Below are 18,222 nucleotides of genomic sequence, written 5' to 3'. Positions count from 1 at the left end.
TCACAAAATCCTACTTCCAGACTCGCCGCTACGATTGAGCGCCATGATTCTCGTATCGCCTAAAACCGTACCGTTGTGCATCTCCCTACTTATCTCTGTCTAGATCATCGATTTTTGAATTAACTTTTGAGTCAGTCAGTGACAGCTCATTTTGTACAACTGATATCTTCTTTCTTTTTTCGCGGCTTATCCAGCCAATTATCAATCGCCTAATTTGAACCTCAGATCCATGTATTTGAGAAATTAAATCAATTAGACGTATGAAAACGATTTCTGTCAATATTGATTTTATTTAATGTTTATTCCATATTTGTACACGCCCTCGGCATGCCACATACAATTAATATAATACAGTCCAACGCAGCCAAGGTAGAAGTAAAATACAAAAAATATATATATTCTACGTCGATATTATTGTTACCACAATTGTTATAACGTTGAATAATTATGAATAGTGGCTAAGAGTATATGATACAGAGAAAGAGTGCTGGATACAATTGGGACATATAATTCGGATTGGATTGCGTCGCAATAATCGCTTCTGCAATTCTCACAAAATATCTTAAACCGATTTATACTAATGCCTTTTCACGATAGTACGTCATTTCGCGTGTAAATCAAAAGAAAAACATTATTTGCAAACGTAACAAGATAAAATTACTAAAAAAGTCCATAATCATCACAGCATTACGACGCACTCGAGAAACAATGAAATACAGTGCGCGACGAAGATAAGGAGAAGAAAAATAGAAGAAAGAAAAAAAAAATTAAAAACCAAAGAAAAAATACAATCTTTTTCGCCGAGTTAAAACAATCGCGATAATGGCCACATATAAAAAAGATTTAAAAAGCTATGTCTAGAAAAATCCAAAAAAAAAAAAAAAAGAAAAGATCGATTCCTCCTACAAATTTATCTTCCCCCGCTTCGTACGATGATCGAAAAACGCTTGAAGATTCAAGAGACAAAAGGAAAAGACGATTATAAGAAAGATTCACACGATAAATGTAATAAATGATTCGCAATATACACAATATGTGAAATAATGAACGTGGCTAGTACTCTCGTTCGTCCATAAGACGCTGGTCGTCCCGACGCCCAGTGTCTCCGTATCCGAAAACTCAACCCTTAAATACTCTTATAAGACTTAGGGATAGTAGCCATAGGTAGTAATTACAATTTTGCAAATTACATAATCAACGCCGTACATCGGGCCATGTAGTAACGCTTTACTAGACTGTTTAGCGTAAGAGAAACGCACGCTTAATTATTTCAGGTGTCTCCTTAATGCGGTACGCGTAAATATATATTCATTACGATTTAAAGATGGACGCGAGATCGGTCGCTATCACGGAAATCTCTTGCGAAGTTGTTGCCCTAATTTGTGAGGAATTATAGTTCAGCAGCAGCAGCGACAGCGTTAATTAATAATAGCAGCAGTAGCCATCATGGACGTGGATCATTTTGGCGCGTGTTCCAGATCGACCGACTCTGTAATTCCTTTGGATGACTTTTCATGTACGCATTGGCCGTGCGTCTGCGACTTTCGTCGCGCGACCGTGGCACGTTTTCTATGGCAGCGTCAATGAGGATTGCTGATGTGCGAACGTGGAGGATTGCGTTCTCGAGATCCGACAATAACAGTACAAATGATTGGAAATGATGCGAAAGAATCGAATGACAATAAAAAGAGAAATAAAAACCTAACCCAACGTAGAAAGAATAATAATTAATCGTTTAACAATAGGATTGATTAATGAATAATAAACGTAGCGATTGATAGCGCATGTTTTTTCCCTCCAACTAAGGGTAAAACTTCGTCGTGTATATGTATATTTATATTTATATATATATATATATTCATCTTTTGTCAAGGAATAGTTTTAAGAGCAGATGGAGGAAATGAATGTAACGAAAGGATTTTGGGAGGATTCACAATGTCTATAGTTAATATTCTTTGTCTTCAAGTTATTGGTAATTCATGAGCTATCGACTCATTAAACTTCCTCCTTCGAAGGTTCACAGCGACTGGAATAAAACTATCTAAGTGTGTACTCGAGTTATCTTTTTTCTTCTCCCTCTCTTCGATTCATCTGTATTAACCATAGAGATGTTTTTTTAAAACGCATATCTTATGTCGTGCACGCGTTTTTCCATTACTAGATTAATACTATTTCTTTTACCAGTTTTACAACTAAGTTCATCAATATGGTTTATTTATTTTTCTCTCTCTCTTTCTCACTCTTGGAATATACTACTCTTCGCATACACATTCTATGTCTCTTTTTTCGTTTCCATGTTTTTCAAAGCTGCTTTCACACACACGCATACACACACTCTCTCCCACCCTTTCATACAAGCAATCTCACTCAACCGCTCTTACTGTCCTTTCACACAAGGCGGTTCATAGTTCGTCCTGAACAAATGGATAAGCAACGTCCAGGAAGAAACATTAATTAACCATGAATCATCCTGTAAAACGTTACACTCTCCGCCACGAGGAATTTCTCTATATATTATAAAATACATTAGTTTACAAACAATGTGGATTAAGAGTCACCGTGCCCCTGGGTAATGTCTACTTAGACCCGGTCGAACATTCCAGAAGAAAACTAAAGTAAAAACGTTACAAGAATTGACAAACGTAATGGAACATTTTCGCTCGGCAGCCACTTTCCTTCAGCTCCACGCATAATTGACTTTCCAAACGCCACTGGCAGACTTATTTATTGTACTACTCGAAGCGAGACAGGATATCCGGCTACATATCTACAAAGGCTGCCAACATATTATAATTCGATCCGGTTATTCATAGCAGCTAAATATTTGACTCCTCGAAGAAGAGACGATTCACTACATGAGCGTCGCTTCCTGATCCTCGCAAATACAATTACCCTGGAGACGGTCGACCGTTAGAACAATAAGTCTATCTTATCGTGCTACATACATATTTACAAGGTAACCTGGCGAACGTGGCCAGGAACCTCTCTTTGAATTTCTTCTCTGTTATCGTCCGGAGTCTACACATCCTCGCACGCATTAAATAATTCAGAATAAAATCTCGCCACAACTCGTCCTACGTGGTTACTCATATCTTTCGTCGTTCTAACTTTCTCTTGACTCTACGCGTATGCATTAAGTCTTACGTGGCGCTATGTCCTGCGAATGTCTTACTGGGGACTACAGTACGTTACCCCGCTTGGATATACTAGAGATCGTTCATAATGATCCTGCTAGTGGACAGTATTATCATCATCTGGGTTACTTGTATCAATTAATTATTTATTCGTCTATCCTGGTACTTTGTGTTATCTTTATCGACGCTCTTCTCCATTGCGTTCGAAGAAGGTCGCGGAAAAAGACTTATCATGGAAGTCCCTTACGGGTTTATGCTTTTTCGTTATCGTTTATCACTTATCCCTATCATTTCTAAAAAAAAAGTGTCTACCACGAGAAAGCTGTGTCTCGTACAAAGGTCAAAGATCGGTAGTATTAGTATCTTTTGTGTGACCTGCCTAACATGAACTCCGGACGATTGAGGCAAGAACGTGTCAACGAATATCGAAATGTCAGCGCTTATCAAATACGTCTGACTCAGTGCTCCTTGTCAATTTACATCTTCATTGTGACTACAGCGATTCGAAGATTACGAATTAAGTTATCGTTCACGATTTACGATTTCTTAACAATCAATATGCACGTGCTGGATGATCCCTGATTCGTCACAATTGTGGAAGATACTTTGACGTAGAAACGAATCGGTTTGGCTTGTTTCTTCTTTTCTCTCTCTCTCTCTCTCTTTTTCGGCGATTTTTCATTTGGACAGTACAGGAAAACTTTTGTAAATGTGCCACCGACTCTATCCTCCTTTCCAATTGGTTTACTTGTACTTGTGTTCTTATAATTTCTGCACCGAATGAGACTGTCGCACATTGAAAGTGAATTATCCTGTACCATCAGAATCTTTCTCAAGAAGCGATAATCGAGAAAGCTCTTTTTCGTTCTGGAGCGAATGAATAATGGTAATTAAAGGGAAATTAGAGGATAATGATAGGTTAGAGTGTTAAGATGTTCTCGGACCACAATCTCTTGCGAACCCTCGCCCGCTCGCGTCCCTACGTGTCCCTGAAAGTAAAACAAAATTAATTAACTACTATATTAAGGAACAACTACCCTACAGAACTTTAATATTAAGAAAAAAGAAACATCCTTATAGGCACCTTAAAGTAACTTTGTCCATGAGCATGGATAGCCGGCCGTCCGAGTGATTAGCAGGAAGCAAAGCCTTCAGGACTTCCCGGACGAGTGCTTCGCTCATACCAGGCGACGTGCGTTCCGCCAGTTCAAAAGCACCGCGAAGTTCGTCTATCGCACCGCCGTTTCTACCAACCCCACTACCACCCTCGCCATTATTGTCCCTCGTCGTGTATTGATGCTTCCGTTGTAGCTGAAAAGCATACAAAACTTACTACAGGATCCCTCGTGTTAAGTTGTCAGAGCTGTTTTGTATTATCGCACAAGAGACTGTAACTGATTAGATTAATTAAGCAATGGTATCAGTTACGTCCGTAATGAAAAGAAATGACGAATGGCGACTTGAAAGAAAAAATTAATTAGATAATTATAAATCGTCTATCACCTCTGAGAGAAGCGGTAGAATAACGCCAGAGAGCGCTGCGCTTCGAGGATGCTTCAATTCCTGAGAACTTCTAGGTCTCTGCTTCTCTTCGGTAGCCCTGTGGTCGACCAGCGGTACCACCGGAACTTCCGGTTTGCTATTTCTCTTCTCACGTGTATTATCCCTCTCCCGTTCTCTCTCTCGCTCCCGATCACGCTCCCTCTCCCTGGACTCCCTCTCCCGGTCCCTCTCTCTACTCTCTTGAACGTCGCCGCGCCTCTCCTTGGTGGGAGCCCTCTGAATGGATTCCCTGCTGGAGTCACGGAATTCCCGACTCTCTCTATTTTCACGATTTTCACGATTCTCTCGGTTCTCTCGGGTTTCCACCGGCGGTGGAGGTGCTGCCTCGTGCGGACGTGACTTAAATCGAGAAAACACAGGCTATTTAATTATCCAACGTATCAATATCACAAAAAGAATAATTCTGTGTATAGTCAATAACGAATTACTGATATCTTTGAAGAATCAAAGATCTCCTGATAAATATCGTTAAACGACCCCAGTCTAATAACCAGGATATGAGAAACACGTTTCATTTATTCATAACTAATGAATAGTTCACGTGCGATTGGGAAACTTTGATACAAGACATGCAATACCTTTTATATATTTTCTCCTCCCATCAGAAAAAAACCAGGTTATTTATCAATGGTGCACAAGGCCACAATTTCAAACGAGCACTAATAAGTTATAACGGTACAATGTAAATGAACGTACCGGTGTGTGTTTAGACTGGCCTTCCCGTAGCGAGTCCCTAGACTCTCTCGACTCCCTAGAGTCCCTGGAGTCGGTTCTATAATGATTTAAATTAGACTCCTTTGGCGGTGACCTGGAGGCTCCATTAGCATGAGGTTTGCTTTGCGATTGGTTGTGATTTGATGATCTGTGATTAGGAGTGTGTGTTATGGTCAGCGACGGTGGTTGATCATCCAACGGTAGCATTGGCAGAACAGACCCCTTGACGCCATGTGGACCTTTCACTGTCATTATCCATGGTTCATCCATGTCACTATCCTGCTTGGACTCTTCGCTGAGGATCAAAATGAAAACCAGCATATACATACACGTACAGAGAGAATCGAAATAAATTTTTTTATTTATCACGTGACACTTACGAGTCTGAATTTTCACTCTCCGTTTCAGATTCCTCGCTACGCTGAGACTTCCACTTCTTGTACCTGTCGATGAGGTCGATGAGATACGAGTTCTTCTTGGCCTTCCTGATGAATTGGAACTTCAGCAAATCCTTGGCCGTCGGTCTCTGCGCAAGAGGATTACAAATGAGTGACATATCGACATAATGATCATCCCAGTAACAACTCGGGTAACGAATATCCTGTCATGTCATTTCCGCCACGAGTCTCGTGCTTGATCGACCATGCGATTCCTATAAGGTCAATCAATACCGTAAACCCATCCCGTATAAAATTACCCAAAAAATCCTCAAGGATAATCCATACAACGGATATTCATTTTCATTTACAAAAATTCCTCCCGAGTCCACATAATTTACTCGTGAACAGAAAAGTTCCAGAGTCAATAAAACTATAGTACGTTTTATAGAAATAATTTTGTATCACTACAAAACATCGTATAACCAAAGATTTAATCGATAGTTAAAAACAGGCTATTGCCCCTTTCAATTATCCTTATGAATTTCGTTGTCTGTAATTAATTGAGCGAGTCCCCATTGGTTAGCGAAGGTACGACGTCACTCGGTGTATTTAAATTGATTCCATATTATCGTTTCCTCGTGCTCCAGAAACTTCCAAATTTTTACGAAGAACTTGTGCTGCTACCATTGGCTGGATATCGGAGACTCACGTATCTCCAGAGACACTCACGTTTTCCGGATCTTTGTTCAAACAGGCCTCGACGAACTCCTTGAACTGTTTCGTGTAGTTTCCAGTCAACTGTGGCGGATTGTTCTTCGGTATAAGAAACAGCACTCTCATGGGATGTAGCTCGCTGTTCGGAGGTTCGCCCTTGGCTAGTTCTATCGCCGTGATTCCCAGCGACCAAATGTCAGCCTGACCACCAAAATAGAGAGTGCGTTACACGTAGAGCATAGCGTTAACAAGGTGTTAATGAAAACGTGACCGTACGCGATGTTACGGTCTCTGAAGTGAGTATAGGAAGAGGAAGTTTAATAAAAAAAAATAATTCAACGTCACTCCACTTCTTACACTTCCTTATAAAACTGTCTTCCTCTACCTTCGAATCATAGGCTGACTGCTTAATGACTTCCGGCGCCATCCAAAATGGGGTACCGACGAAAGTGTTTCTCTTGCTTGTCGTGTTGGTCAACTGGCCGGCCACGCCGAAATCAGCCAACTTCACGTCGCCCATCTCGCTGAGGAGAACGTTTGCGGCTGAAATAAATAATGAATATAGACGATTAACGAATCAGTCGTTTATTATGCAAATCACGAGTACACCGATACTCGGCGGTACAGTGTGGACCTACCTTTAATATCACGATGCAATTTACGTTCGCTGTGCAGGTAATCCAATCCCTTGAGGACTTCGCGCAAAATGACGGCAATGTGCATTTCTTCGAAGCTGCCGGCCTTCATGAGATCCAGGGCTGAGCCGCCGCCCAGGTACTCCATGATGATCCATAGCTTTGTGCCCTAAAAATAAATTCGAGACAATAGGAATGTAATATGTAATGTAATAATAGGATGAGAAATGTAATTTATGGGTGATAAGAGACGTGTAATGGACAATGGAAGATAAGGTGGCAGTTTTTATCATTACTGACAACTAGAGAAACACCTCGAGTCTACAGTTTCTCCTAAAGCGAAAGCAACTAACTCAAAAATTTTCTTTCAGGTGCCAGCAATACACAGTCAGTTCAAAGATTTACTAAGAATAGATCGTTGACAGTTCAGCTTTGTGCTCCTCTGTAAAATCTATTCTATTTAATGCCTTTTCTCTCCGTTCTAGGCGTTACTTTAAGCACTGAGTCGACGCGCCATCTATTGGGTCACGGCTATAATTATAACCGTCGGACAACAGTAGCGACCATCCCCTACGGTATAGAAGGGCCAGCTGCGTGGTGCGATCCGATAGATCATAGTAATGGGACTGCTAGGCGATAGAGCGAGCGCGCGACATCGCTCGTTAATAATCCACCTGATTACCCGACGATCCGTGCAAGGCCGACGGACATGTTGTTTCGCTTGTTTTGTCGTCCGTCGGTTGATTTAGGTGGATGAGGGGAAAAAATAAATGTATAGGGAGTTGGTAAGGAGGATAAAAAATTGTCAGTTAAAAAAAATTAAAGGAAAGTGTATACCTGCGTAAAGTGTAAGGAGATTTCGTGCTGGAAACTCATGAATTGAATATAGCAAGGTAGGTCAAAGGTCGACAGAAGAGATTCTTGTAAAATCGAAGGATTCAAGGGTGCTTAGTATCACCGCAGGAACTTCTGCATTATCGCGGCACGGACGGTCTTGGAAACTGTATAAAGTCCTGGGAAGGCAATATTCTTGGACGAGGGAGGATGGCAGGGTATACGGGGATAGGACTATTGGATTTCCTGGTTGAGGAAGTTAAGCCAGCTTCCTAGAGTGTGCGGTAGGGGAGTATAGGTTAGGTGGGCGTACGGACGTTGTAAGTTAGACATAATAGATCACGTGGATAAATCTAATTTCTAATTAGCGACTGTCGCCAATTTCCCAAGGACTCCTTAAATAGAATCCGTCCTCGAGGACGTAGATACAATTGCGAGATAGATAAATCTCTTAGCGTGATCTCGTACATGGACTAAAGTGCTTACGGAACACTTTGAAGGGTTCTTATGTGCTGGAAAAATAAGGTTCGTTTCTGAAGTAAGGATATTCATGAGGATGGGGTTTAAGGACCTTGGTGTGCCGTAAAACTATGTTATTTATTTAAAGCTTGCCAGGGGAAAAAAAAAAGCGACGCCGATAGCGTCGGTCTGTCATTCTTATGCAGATGTCGACGTGGGTGGCTGTTGTCACGAGGTCACTCAACCCATAGTCGTAAAGATGAATTCTTATTTTAAAAGAAAATTGCTCATACGTGTTTACTGCTCGTTGAGAAATGTTATTTGTCAAAATATCTATGGATTGGATAATAAAGGATTTTCAATGAATTATTTAGGTGTGGAGAGTACCTTAAATGTTATGTAGGGTGAGTAAAGAAAAAATAGGTCGTTCTAACGACTCACGTCACTCGGCACAGAGCGACGTCATTCAACGCGTTATTCGTTTCGAATGCGGCCGTTTAACGATTACGTCAAGGCTGACATATAACAATGAGTGTTCCACGAAGAAATCTGGGACTTCCAACGTCTACGTCTTGGCCAATAAGCTTTTGTGACAAAAGGATGATGAAGGGAACTCTGGAACTGGGGAAACAACGTCCGGAGGCTTACGAAGTATGACAAGAGCACTCAGCCTGAAGCTTTTCCAACGACACGTTTAATTTTCCAAGAGACGACTTGTCGGGTGAACCCATTTTCCTCAATTTCGTGTCTTGTCTCCTCAATGTGAACGAGGCTTTATAAATGAGAGCGAACGTCACGTTCAGGATCTTCATTCAGCGGTACAAAAGTGACGCGACGGCTGATTCATTCCGTATCATTCCCGCTAAACGTCAACAAACAACTAATCGCATTAGATTTCGAAACTGGACGCCAGGCGTTCTCAGTACGACGCTTTTTAATCAACACGTCTTTACAGAGTATCGTCAGGGTTCGTTAACCCTCTCGATAATAATTTTTATTTTCGTAACGCTCGCTTCGGTCGTCGATTTGACTCTAGCAGTACCGCGCATGCGCACAGCGGACGTACACGCCAGTAATGGACGCTCGCACGGAATTACTGCCGCGGCAGGAATACCCGGCAGGCTATGCGACTTGTTTTCTTGAAAATCGACTGAAGAAACAAAATGACATACGAAATACTCCAAGTGAAATACATAAAATCCATCGTTAGTAGGAAATTATTGACAGTTGGACGGTTTTACGGTATTTATGAAATCATTTAACTTCTATATTTATGTCTTTCTATACGACGTTACGACTAACTTTTCGCCATGACGTCCAAACGCTCGGCTATGGGAGGAGTGAAAGCAGACGATTCCTCCGGCTGTCAATTAAGCGTAATTGCGACAAAAAACCAGTCCATGCTGTGTCGAGTCCCAAGTCTATTCCCGGACCACGTCGAATAAGAGGTCCGAGCCATTAGGAAATTGCTTGGCTAATAATAGCGCGTTGCCAGTTGCAACGTTACATAAAGCATAATGTAGTAAGCCGATGTATAGGTATTCACGTTCCACGTTACTGGGTAGCTAAGCTGCTTTCGGAACATAACAAATATTCTTTCGCTAGACTTTTATACAGGGTGAAAAATAATACCGGGAGTGACGTGTATATACAATTTATAACGATGATAATGGCCGACCGATCCAGTGCAAGAGAAGTGACGAGTTAAACGGAGAAATTTTCATGGGGGTCGATTAAAAGATTATTGTTTCCGGACGAGTACACATTTCTCTTAATGAGTTCCAGCTAATCCTTTGCTCATTAGGTTTCACCCCGTATAGAGAGACAGTGCGGCATTAGCAACGCGTAGTTTATGTTTGCAAATGACTGCCACGTGTCCCACGCTGAAAATGGTGTCTCTGCTATTTAATTCAAATATCGATTAAACTAGCAGGACGTAATTCCCATGAAAATTCAAACAGCCTCAAGGATATATACACTATAAATTAGCATACAAAGCCAAGTAAGTATCAGGAGATTTCAAAATTACAATCTCATCTGCAAATCATTACAGTACGGAGACACCAAGTATTTTTTTTTCTATCTGGACAAAATGACTGTCATCTCATCCTAATCACAGACTTCTTTGAATTCAATGCAAATTCAACCACACCTACCACTATGGTACCCATGAATTTTTTCCCAGCAGCCATAAAGATACGAATTTTCAATCTTCTCTCCAGTCACGAGTCTCCCTATTTCGATCTCACAGTCACGTTTATGCAGTCTGCTGCAGTTTCCCAACAGATTTCTCTGCAGCATCCGTGCACAGCCGTCATAGTATCACGGCAACAAGACTTTCGCACTGTCACTCTACATGCAACCCAACGTCACAGAGTCCAAACGCGCAGAATCCCGGTCCACGACGACCGGACATTTTTCGGAATGCCCAAAAATTGTAATATTTTTAAATCCTACCGTAACATTATTTTCAACGATTTTCAAATTCTTTCAATCACCGCGCGACTTCATCCCAAAGTCAAATATCCCACTTTCCCGATTTCTCAATAAAATTCCCTATTCATCTCCTATCCTTATCGCTCCCGTTTCCCGTTCACTATACAAGGATCCTTCCTGTTCATCCCAAGATACCCCAAGGATCCCACCGAGGAAAGCACGATAATGGTCCACGTAAATTAATTATACAATATAATTTAGAACTGAACTTCGAGTCTTGTATTTCCTGAAGGGGAAACAAGGGACGAAAGATGAAATTATTATCCATGGACCCTGTTCCGGGATATACGAAAACTTGAAATGATTACCAATGCACAATGGATCAGCATCCTGAAATTTAATCTCCCTAAAAAAGTTTTTTTATCTCAACGATGAATATACAACGAACGTTAACGATCACCGGGCCGAGCCTTGGATCATTATCAACCCACTGTAGAAAATAAACAGTACTAAGAGATTTCCCTCGAGATCGATAAATAGAAAGGAAAAAAAAAAAAAAAAAAAAAAAAAAAAAAAAAAAAAAAAAAAAAAAAAAAAAAAAAAAAAAAAAAAAAAAAAAAAAAAAAAAAAAAAAAAAAAAAAAAAAAAAAAAAAAAAAAAAATATTTCAAACGAGAAATGAAAGTTATCAAACGATTGCGCAATTAATTGGAAAGTCAATTAAACGTTTTGAGGGAAAGTTTATAGCTTTGCACGATATTGCGTAATATTTGCGATTACAATCAATGCTGATATGAAGAAATGTATTTTTGCCAATATTACCAGAGAAATCATTAAGGCCTAAACGCAATGCAATTGGCAGATCACCGTAAAACCGAGCAAGCTTTTCTCTCCTTGTGAAATCCAAGATCGAGACGCGGATCGGCGAAGGATCGTGAAATCGTGTCGTATTTAAAAACTATCCCATAGTCGCACAATCGACCTCGAATGACTCTCCGTTACGTGAGAGCGAGGTATAGGTTAAAAATCGATCTAAGGGTGAAATTGGATTTTTGGAAAAGATCAAAATATTTCATTGAAATATGTATACATATATATCAATGACGTCACGACTCAAGACTCTCCTGGTAGACGTAAAGGTAGCTTCCGGAAGTGTCTACTCGAGTGTAGATATATTAAGGAGAGGTGATTGAATTAACCGGAAGTATCGATAGAACAGATAGAAGGGTAAAGGTGAAACCGGAAATGGTGTCTAACAGAACGTAACGCCCTTCCCATCTTGAACCTGATGCTGCCTGGTGCACGCGAGGCACGACGCCATTTTGTTTCCACGCATCGCTGCCGATAAGAAAATCACAGTGATCCACGTGAAAATTGTGAAATAAAGGCGTGTTCGGAGGAAGCGACCGAACGCCCCTGATGATAGACTCTTTGGATAGGGTGTATATGGGTACTCGCCTTGAGGTAGGAACCGTAGTACTTGGTGACGAAGGGACTGTCACATTGCGACAGCACCATGATCTCTTGCTGGATGTCCTCGATCTCATCTTCAGCTTCCTCGAGATCGATGATCTTTATGGCGACGACCTGTTGGGTTCTGTTGTCGATACCTTTGAAGACCTCGCCGAAGCTGCCTTTGCCGATTCTTTCCTGTTTCGTGAATATCAGCTCGGGGTCTACTTTCTGGAATGAAAAAAAAAAAGGAAAAAATTTAATACATTTTTTTTTTTTTTTTTCCTAAAATTAAAGACCAATCCTTAGTCTTATTAAAGATTTTGTCGCGTGGGAAAAAAAACGTACTAAGAGTCACGTATGACTTTCCCCGGTGCACCGTCGTCCTTCGGTCATTAATCGAATGCACTTATGCACCGTTGCAATGCAGTTCTCCTTGGCTCCTTTCTAACGGATGATACGTGCACCGAGAGGAGTCACGAGACAAAAGTGCAAATCGCTGTGGTGCAGCTAATTAGGAACTATATCGAGTGTCAACGTGACGTTGAGCTTGGAAGTTATTGGCCTAGTCTATAGAGGCATTGCTCGATATACTGGGTGATCCAGTAAAAAAAAAAAAAAAAAAAAAAAAACCAAAATATACGCGAGCACGAATGAAGCCAAATGACTGAGAAAAAAAAATGAGACAGAGTATGAAATTTGATTTTAAAAAAAATTTTTTGTTATTTTCTTTACCAAAAAATTTTATTGTTTTTGCACAACCCTGTAGATAAATGTTGAATAAGATACGGACGTGCGCCCGACAAGGGACGATACAGCCGCGTTTCGATTTGGCATGCTAATATATTCGGTAAGCTCGGTCCGAGTCAGTTGGGAGCCATTGAAATTCGGCGGGATATTTAAATATCCAAGGAAAGTGACAGCCGAGGAACGAGGGTGAATATCAGAATCTGCAAAGCAGATATCCAACCGATATATCCAACAGTCCCAACGCCGGTAGCCATGTTGAATTTTCATGAAAGTCGTGACAATTAAATTTCACCCTGCGACGGGGATTACGCAACCCGCTATTTTCTATGTATAGTTCAAGGCGGATATACGTTTAGGATAACGTCTATGTAGCCCAAAGGTTTCGTGCTTTGCCAATCTAGCCACCCGTAAGGTAACTGAGTCCAGACCAAGTATAATCAGCCGGTGAACTTTTGCCCGTAAAAATAACGAAGAAACGAGGAACCCCTCGTAATTAAACTAGACGCAAGGACAAGGAACGCTGGAACACTTAATCCACGACTTAAATTGCAGTCTCTAGGTACTCGTCGAACAATTCAATCTTTCAGTCACTTGACCTTTCAACCGTCCAATTACACCCCCTGACCCCTACCACTCCGCCAAGAACCGGTCCATCGGCACTTTTTTACAAAATTTCACGTTTTTTTTCCATCGAATCTTACTTTTTACCATTTTTCTCTCCGTCAACTACCTTTTAGCATAATTAGCATAATTCGTAAAATTACCTAATTCGTAAAAATTAAGAGGAACCCAGCTTTCCTCACGTTCTCCTTAATTACTCAATTTTTTTTTTTTCTTATCTCTCCCATACGTTATAACTATCCGACCAAAAAATTCATAAAAATCTTCACGTCTCTTGAAACTTCCCAAACTTATTTCACTGCCGTGTCAAAGGTTAAACTTACTAATTTCCCCGATTAGACGTATCGAGGTATTCGACTAGGCAGATGAATTTAGTCAAGGAATTCCTTAATTCATCAGAGGCAAGGATGAAAGTCAACCTAATCCACGTAAGTATAATATATAGCTATACAGGATGCCATAGTCGGTTTGAGGTAAATGAGGTAAAGGACTATATGTATATATACATATATATACTATATACAGTACTAATCCCAAGTTACTGCACACTCGAAAATCCCAGGCATGCCAACTCACGGCACAAATTATAATTAGTGAGTATCAGCGACACAGAAGCTCAAGTAAACGGCAGTGCCACTCGAATAGGTCAAAGGTCGGTAGGAGGCTGAATAACACGAGTAGGTAGGAGGCGCAGCCGCTTAAAAAGGCTTCGTTGTTACTGCTTAGCCAAAGGCGGTAGGACCCATCCCTTAAAGTCTCCAGTACGGTACAGGGAGGGTGACGGGCGAGGGGTAGTAAAACGGAAAGCAAGATGGTTGACATCGACTTTAATTAATGTGATGAGACCTGAGGAATATCTGAGAACTCCTCGAGAACCATTGAAAGAGCCTATTGTTGAAACATTTTTGAGATATTTTTAAAAAAGTGCTGTCCCAGCTGAATTTTTGAAAATTTGTATTTTAACGATGTTACGTTGCAGAACTATAGTTAAAACCTATCAGGAACTACAGCACTCCTCGAGAACTATTGAAAGAGCCTATTGTTGAATCATTTTAAGAGATTTTAAAAAAGTGCGGTGCTGGAGCTGACACCCGTGTAGGACCACAATGTTTGTAATGTTACGTAACAGAAATATTGGTAAAACCTATCAGGAACTATAGAACTTCTCGAGAACTATTGCAAAGGCCTACTGTTGAAACATTTTTGAGAAATTTCGATGATAACTTCACGCCCGGGTAGCAGAAGGGCGAAATAAAAGGAATGATGACAACGTGGTTTCGCTTTTGGCTCATGAGAAATTTCATATTTCATAGGAACGTGGATGGTATTTTGAGAACGTATAGATGGTATATACATATATAAATACATGGTACATTATTATTTTTGATGTGTTTTTTTTTTATATTGTTGGTAGCATATACAATATACCTGGTTCTAACTTTGGTAATGAGACTAATCTTGACGCGCGGTGTGCATAGTGATTGTTAGGTTAGGCTGGCAGGAGCGCAGCGACGGTTGCGTAAACGACGTAGGCCCACGCGATTGAATGCAACGAGAGTCATCGGGCGGTTGCCGAGTTCAGCGGCCTTTTAATTTCACGGGGAGAAAGTGCATAGGTGCGCGAAGGAAGGAAGAACTTTGGAATATGTATTAATTGGATTCCGAAGACGTATTAAATAACGTTGAGAGTTATTTCGACCCTGGTATAGTTGTATGGTATACATATATAGATCGTGGTATGATCGATAGATTGACTATACCTTTCAGGACGGGGTTGCCTATTAATATCACACTGAGAAATTGCGCAAGTCAATTAAAGCGTCACAGTGTGTATTTTTCGTAACGCGATTACGTACGTTGGTACACATGACTTTGGTCCGTGTTCATTAATTAAGGTTGGTGTTAAATTTTTTTTTTACGTTACTTATGCATTTTCATTTTGACCAGGGCAGTCTTCTGCGCTGCCGGCGCGGCACGCACGAATATTCATTTAATTAAAAAGGAATAAAGGCGAATGCTCAATAATGGTCGTTGCGACTATTTCTGGTGATTTTTTTTTTTATCAGATGAACGATCTAGTGACATACGGCAGGGTGAAAATTGGACTTTTAATCTTTCATTAATTCTACGCTTTTTTGGCTATGGACCCAATATCCACTGCAGTGCTGGTATTTTATTTCTAGGGAATTTTTTTTTTTTTTCCAGTGTCCACCTGCACGAGACTGTCCCGACCGACCACGGTGGAGCAGAACTGCGCAGAAATCTTTTTGGAATTCGCTGACGGTGACTCACGGGAATGTGTAAATTCAAGAATCCGGGTCCACAGCCCACGGGTCACGGACGACGAGGACTCGGTCGAGTCCCTCAAGGCCTGTTGTATACCTAACGTTGGTATTTCACCCCAAGTTGTTGGCAACACTGGTGGTAATAAACTAGGGATGACTCGAGTGCTTTGATTCGTGATTTAAGATTATAGCGGGCACTTTTCTTTTTCTCGTCCTCCGCCTTTGGATTTCAGGTTAAGGCTACGCCACTGGATTCCTGACGTTTCGACATTCTTAGTTGTTTAAGGAGTGGATGAGATTATTTGGATGCAAGATATATGCCAATGACTACGTATACCTATGGATGGCTTACGTGGACACTGTTGCATTATGAAAAATTGCACGAAGCCAATGGCGCAGGCGCAATTTATTATTACAGGGAGAACGAAGTACACTGGAAAAATCGATTTCGCTAATATTTTCTTCGATTCCGACCAAACCCATTGGTTATCGTTAGGTGGAAGGACGCGTGAGTTAAGGAGAAAATGAAAGGTTTCCCATATGTTGAATTACGAGAAATAAATATTGCATTGTCGTAACACGAGAAAGTAAGACCAAAAGACTGGTACGGCGTGGCTGGTCTGTGTCTATGTGATAGAAAAAAAAAAACTGTACACAAAAAATCCAACATGGATACCACGTGAAAAATTTAAATTTTCAAGAATACACTTTCTTTTTCGCATTTTCAGCACACCCTGTATATTTATATATTAGGCTAAGTGCAAGGGACCGAGAACCCATGAGATAACAGGATTCTATGCTTTACACTCTCAATGATCGTGGTATCATTCGCCTCTGGTAATATCCAATTTAAATGCAAATAAACGTATCTCGAAAGGAGGGCGAGGTGGAAAAAGAGGAAGTCTGAGAAGAAAAAACAAAGAGGAGATCACTACTCATTCATAGGGATATCGTGTACCGTTTAGTGATAACAATCCCAGGAATTTTAAATGTCTCCCGTCCCCTGCCCTCGACCCGCCTTATTCGCGAAAATAAAAGTCGCGGGTTTCAAGAAAAAAAAAAAAAGTAATCCCCAGTCATTCCAGCGAGGTGGGACCATAGGTGGCATATACAGCCACCACGCATGCCTACGTAAGTGGGTAAACAGAAAAAAAAAAAAACTGACATCTCGCCAGAGCGATCCAAACTTCACGGTATATCACGTACACCTACACTACAGCAAGTATATCCCAGGTACACGACATTAGTCCAGCTTCACGTTTACAGTTCACAAACCAGTCCTGTACCAGTTCCTGTTACACCGGTATTCCCCTAGTATACAAGATACACAGGAATTTGTTAAATAAAAAAAAATTTATACCATTGTCGTACCCCTCGGTGACAGTCCGCGGCCATTTTATAGTCTGCGTAATTTCTTTGGCAAATAATGAAAATGGGATTAAAAGGTAAAAATGGGAAATTAATGAAAAAGTATAAAAATACATAGATTTATACTCGGGTCCGGTATAACTTTCACTCGATACAAGTTGGCGATAAAAGGGAAGGTATAGGTTGTTAGGCTGGACGAGGGAAAAAAAGAAAATGGGCAAAAAATAAAGTAAAACGAGAAAGAATTTTTCGTTTCGCGTCGATTCAAGGTCATTCCACTAGGTGAGTCTACTTCGGTCGTAGATGCCTGCAAGTCTGAGTCCAGTCTGAGGTCTGAGCTGCCATACGAGCTGTGCTTAACCAGACAAGAGAATCCGATAGTCTGTAATACGATGCCATCGAGTTACTTTCTAACAGGCGAACTGAACTGCTGGACGGAGAATGATTTTTTTTTTAAGTTACTCGAGGTCGTGGAACTTTTAGCGTTGAAATAAGTCTTGTGGGATCAGGCAGATCCCTAGGGGATTATGTTCGAATGCAGTTTGCGGTTTAAAGTTGCGGTATGAAATTGACCGATTCAATTTTCAATTTTATTTTATTTGCTTGTACCGACGCTCGGGTAGGTTCGGCATGACTCGGTGAACTTCGGCTAGTTCGAACGAAATGGTAAGCGGGACTTTGTGCACGGAAAAAAAGTTACTAGAATATCTGTAACGATATTACATGTACGTTCTAGGGACTTTTAGTTCAGAGCCAGACAAATGCTATTCTCGTGGAGAGTATTTCGATTTAAACTTTTAATTGAATTGGGAAATCGGTTATGCGCTGTTGAGGTTAGGTATTTTTTTTTTTTTTTTTTTTTTTTTTTTTTTTAAAAA

General features: G+C 40.7%; 2 protein-coding genes across 8 annotated transcripts in view; one reads left to right on the top strand and one right to left on the bottom strand.

Annotated features, from left to right (window-relative positions):
* Positions 1 to 270: 270 nt before the first annotated feature.
* The window catches only part of LOC107273342 (serine/threonine-protein kinase 26), a 53,970-nt gene continuing 36,018 nt past the window's right edge, over positions 271 to 18,222 (bottom strand). For all 5 annotated transcript variants that reach the window (XM_015751438.2, XM_015751437.2, XM_015751436.2 and 2 more), the window contains 9 exons: positions 12,327 to 12,551; positions 7,144 to 7,309; positions 6,891 to 7,048; positions 6,521 to 6,706; positions 5,792 to 5,937; positions 5,394 to 5,706; positions 4,638 to 5,036; positions 4,219 to 4,445; positions 271 to 4,123 (listed from right to left, as the gene is read on the bottom strand). In XM_015751438.2, the coding sequence (XP_015606924.1) occupies positions 4,114 to 4,123; positions 4,219 to 4,445; positions 4,638 to 5,036; positions 5,394 to 5,706; positions 5,792 to 5,937; positions 6,521 to 6,706; positions 6,891 to 7,048; positions 7,144 to 7,309; positions 12,327 to 12,551 (1,830 nt within the window). In that variant the 3' untranslated portion in view covers positions 271 to 4,113. The remainder of the gene's footprint in view (positions 4,124 to 4,218; positions 4,446 to 4,637; positions 5,037 to 5,393; positions 5,707 to 5,791; positions 5,938 to 6,520; positions 6,707 to 6,890; positions 7,049 to 7,143; positions 7,310 to 12,326; positions 12,552 to 18,222) is intronic.
* The window catches only part of LOC112495186, a 20,485-nt gene continuing 9,715 nt past the window's right edge, over positions 7,453 to 18,222 (top strand). The window contains exons 1-3 of one of the 3 annotated variants that reach the window (XM_025090671.1): positions 7,453 to 9,675; positions 15,897 to 16,115; positions 16,210 to 16,711. In XM_025090671.1, the coding sequence (XP_024946439.1) occupies positions 9,597 to 9,675; positions 15,897 to 16,115; positions 16,210 to 16,214 (303 nt within the window). In that variant the 5' untranslated portion in view covers positions 7,453 to 9,596 and the 3' untranslated portion in view covers positions 16,215 to 16,711. The other 2 variants (XM_025090669.1, XM_025090670.1) reach the window with 2 other exon arrangements.

This window comes from Cephus cinctus, unplaced genomic scaffold (genome assembly GCF_000341935.2).
Source record: "Cephus cinctus unplaced genomic scaffold, Ccin1 Ccin1_scaffold1576, whole genome shotgun sequence".
Lineage (NCBI taxonomy): Eukaryota > Metazoa > Arthropoda > Insecta > Hymenoptera > Cephidae > Cephus > Cephus cinctus.
The sequence above is the reverse complement of the archived record's forward strand: the minus strand, read 5'-3'. Positions and strand labels throughout refer to the sequence as shown.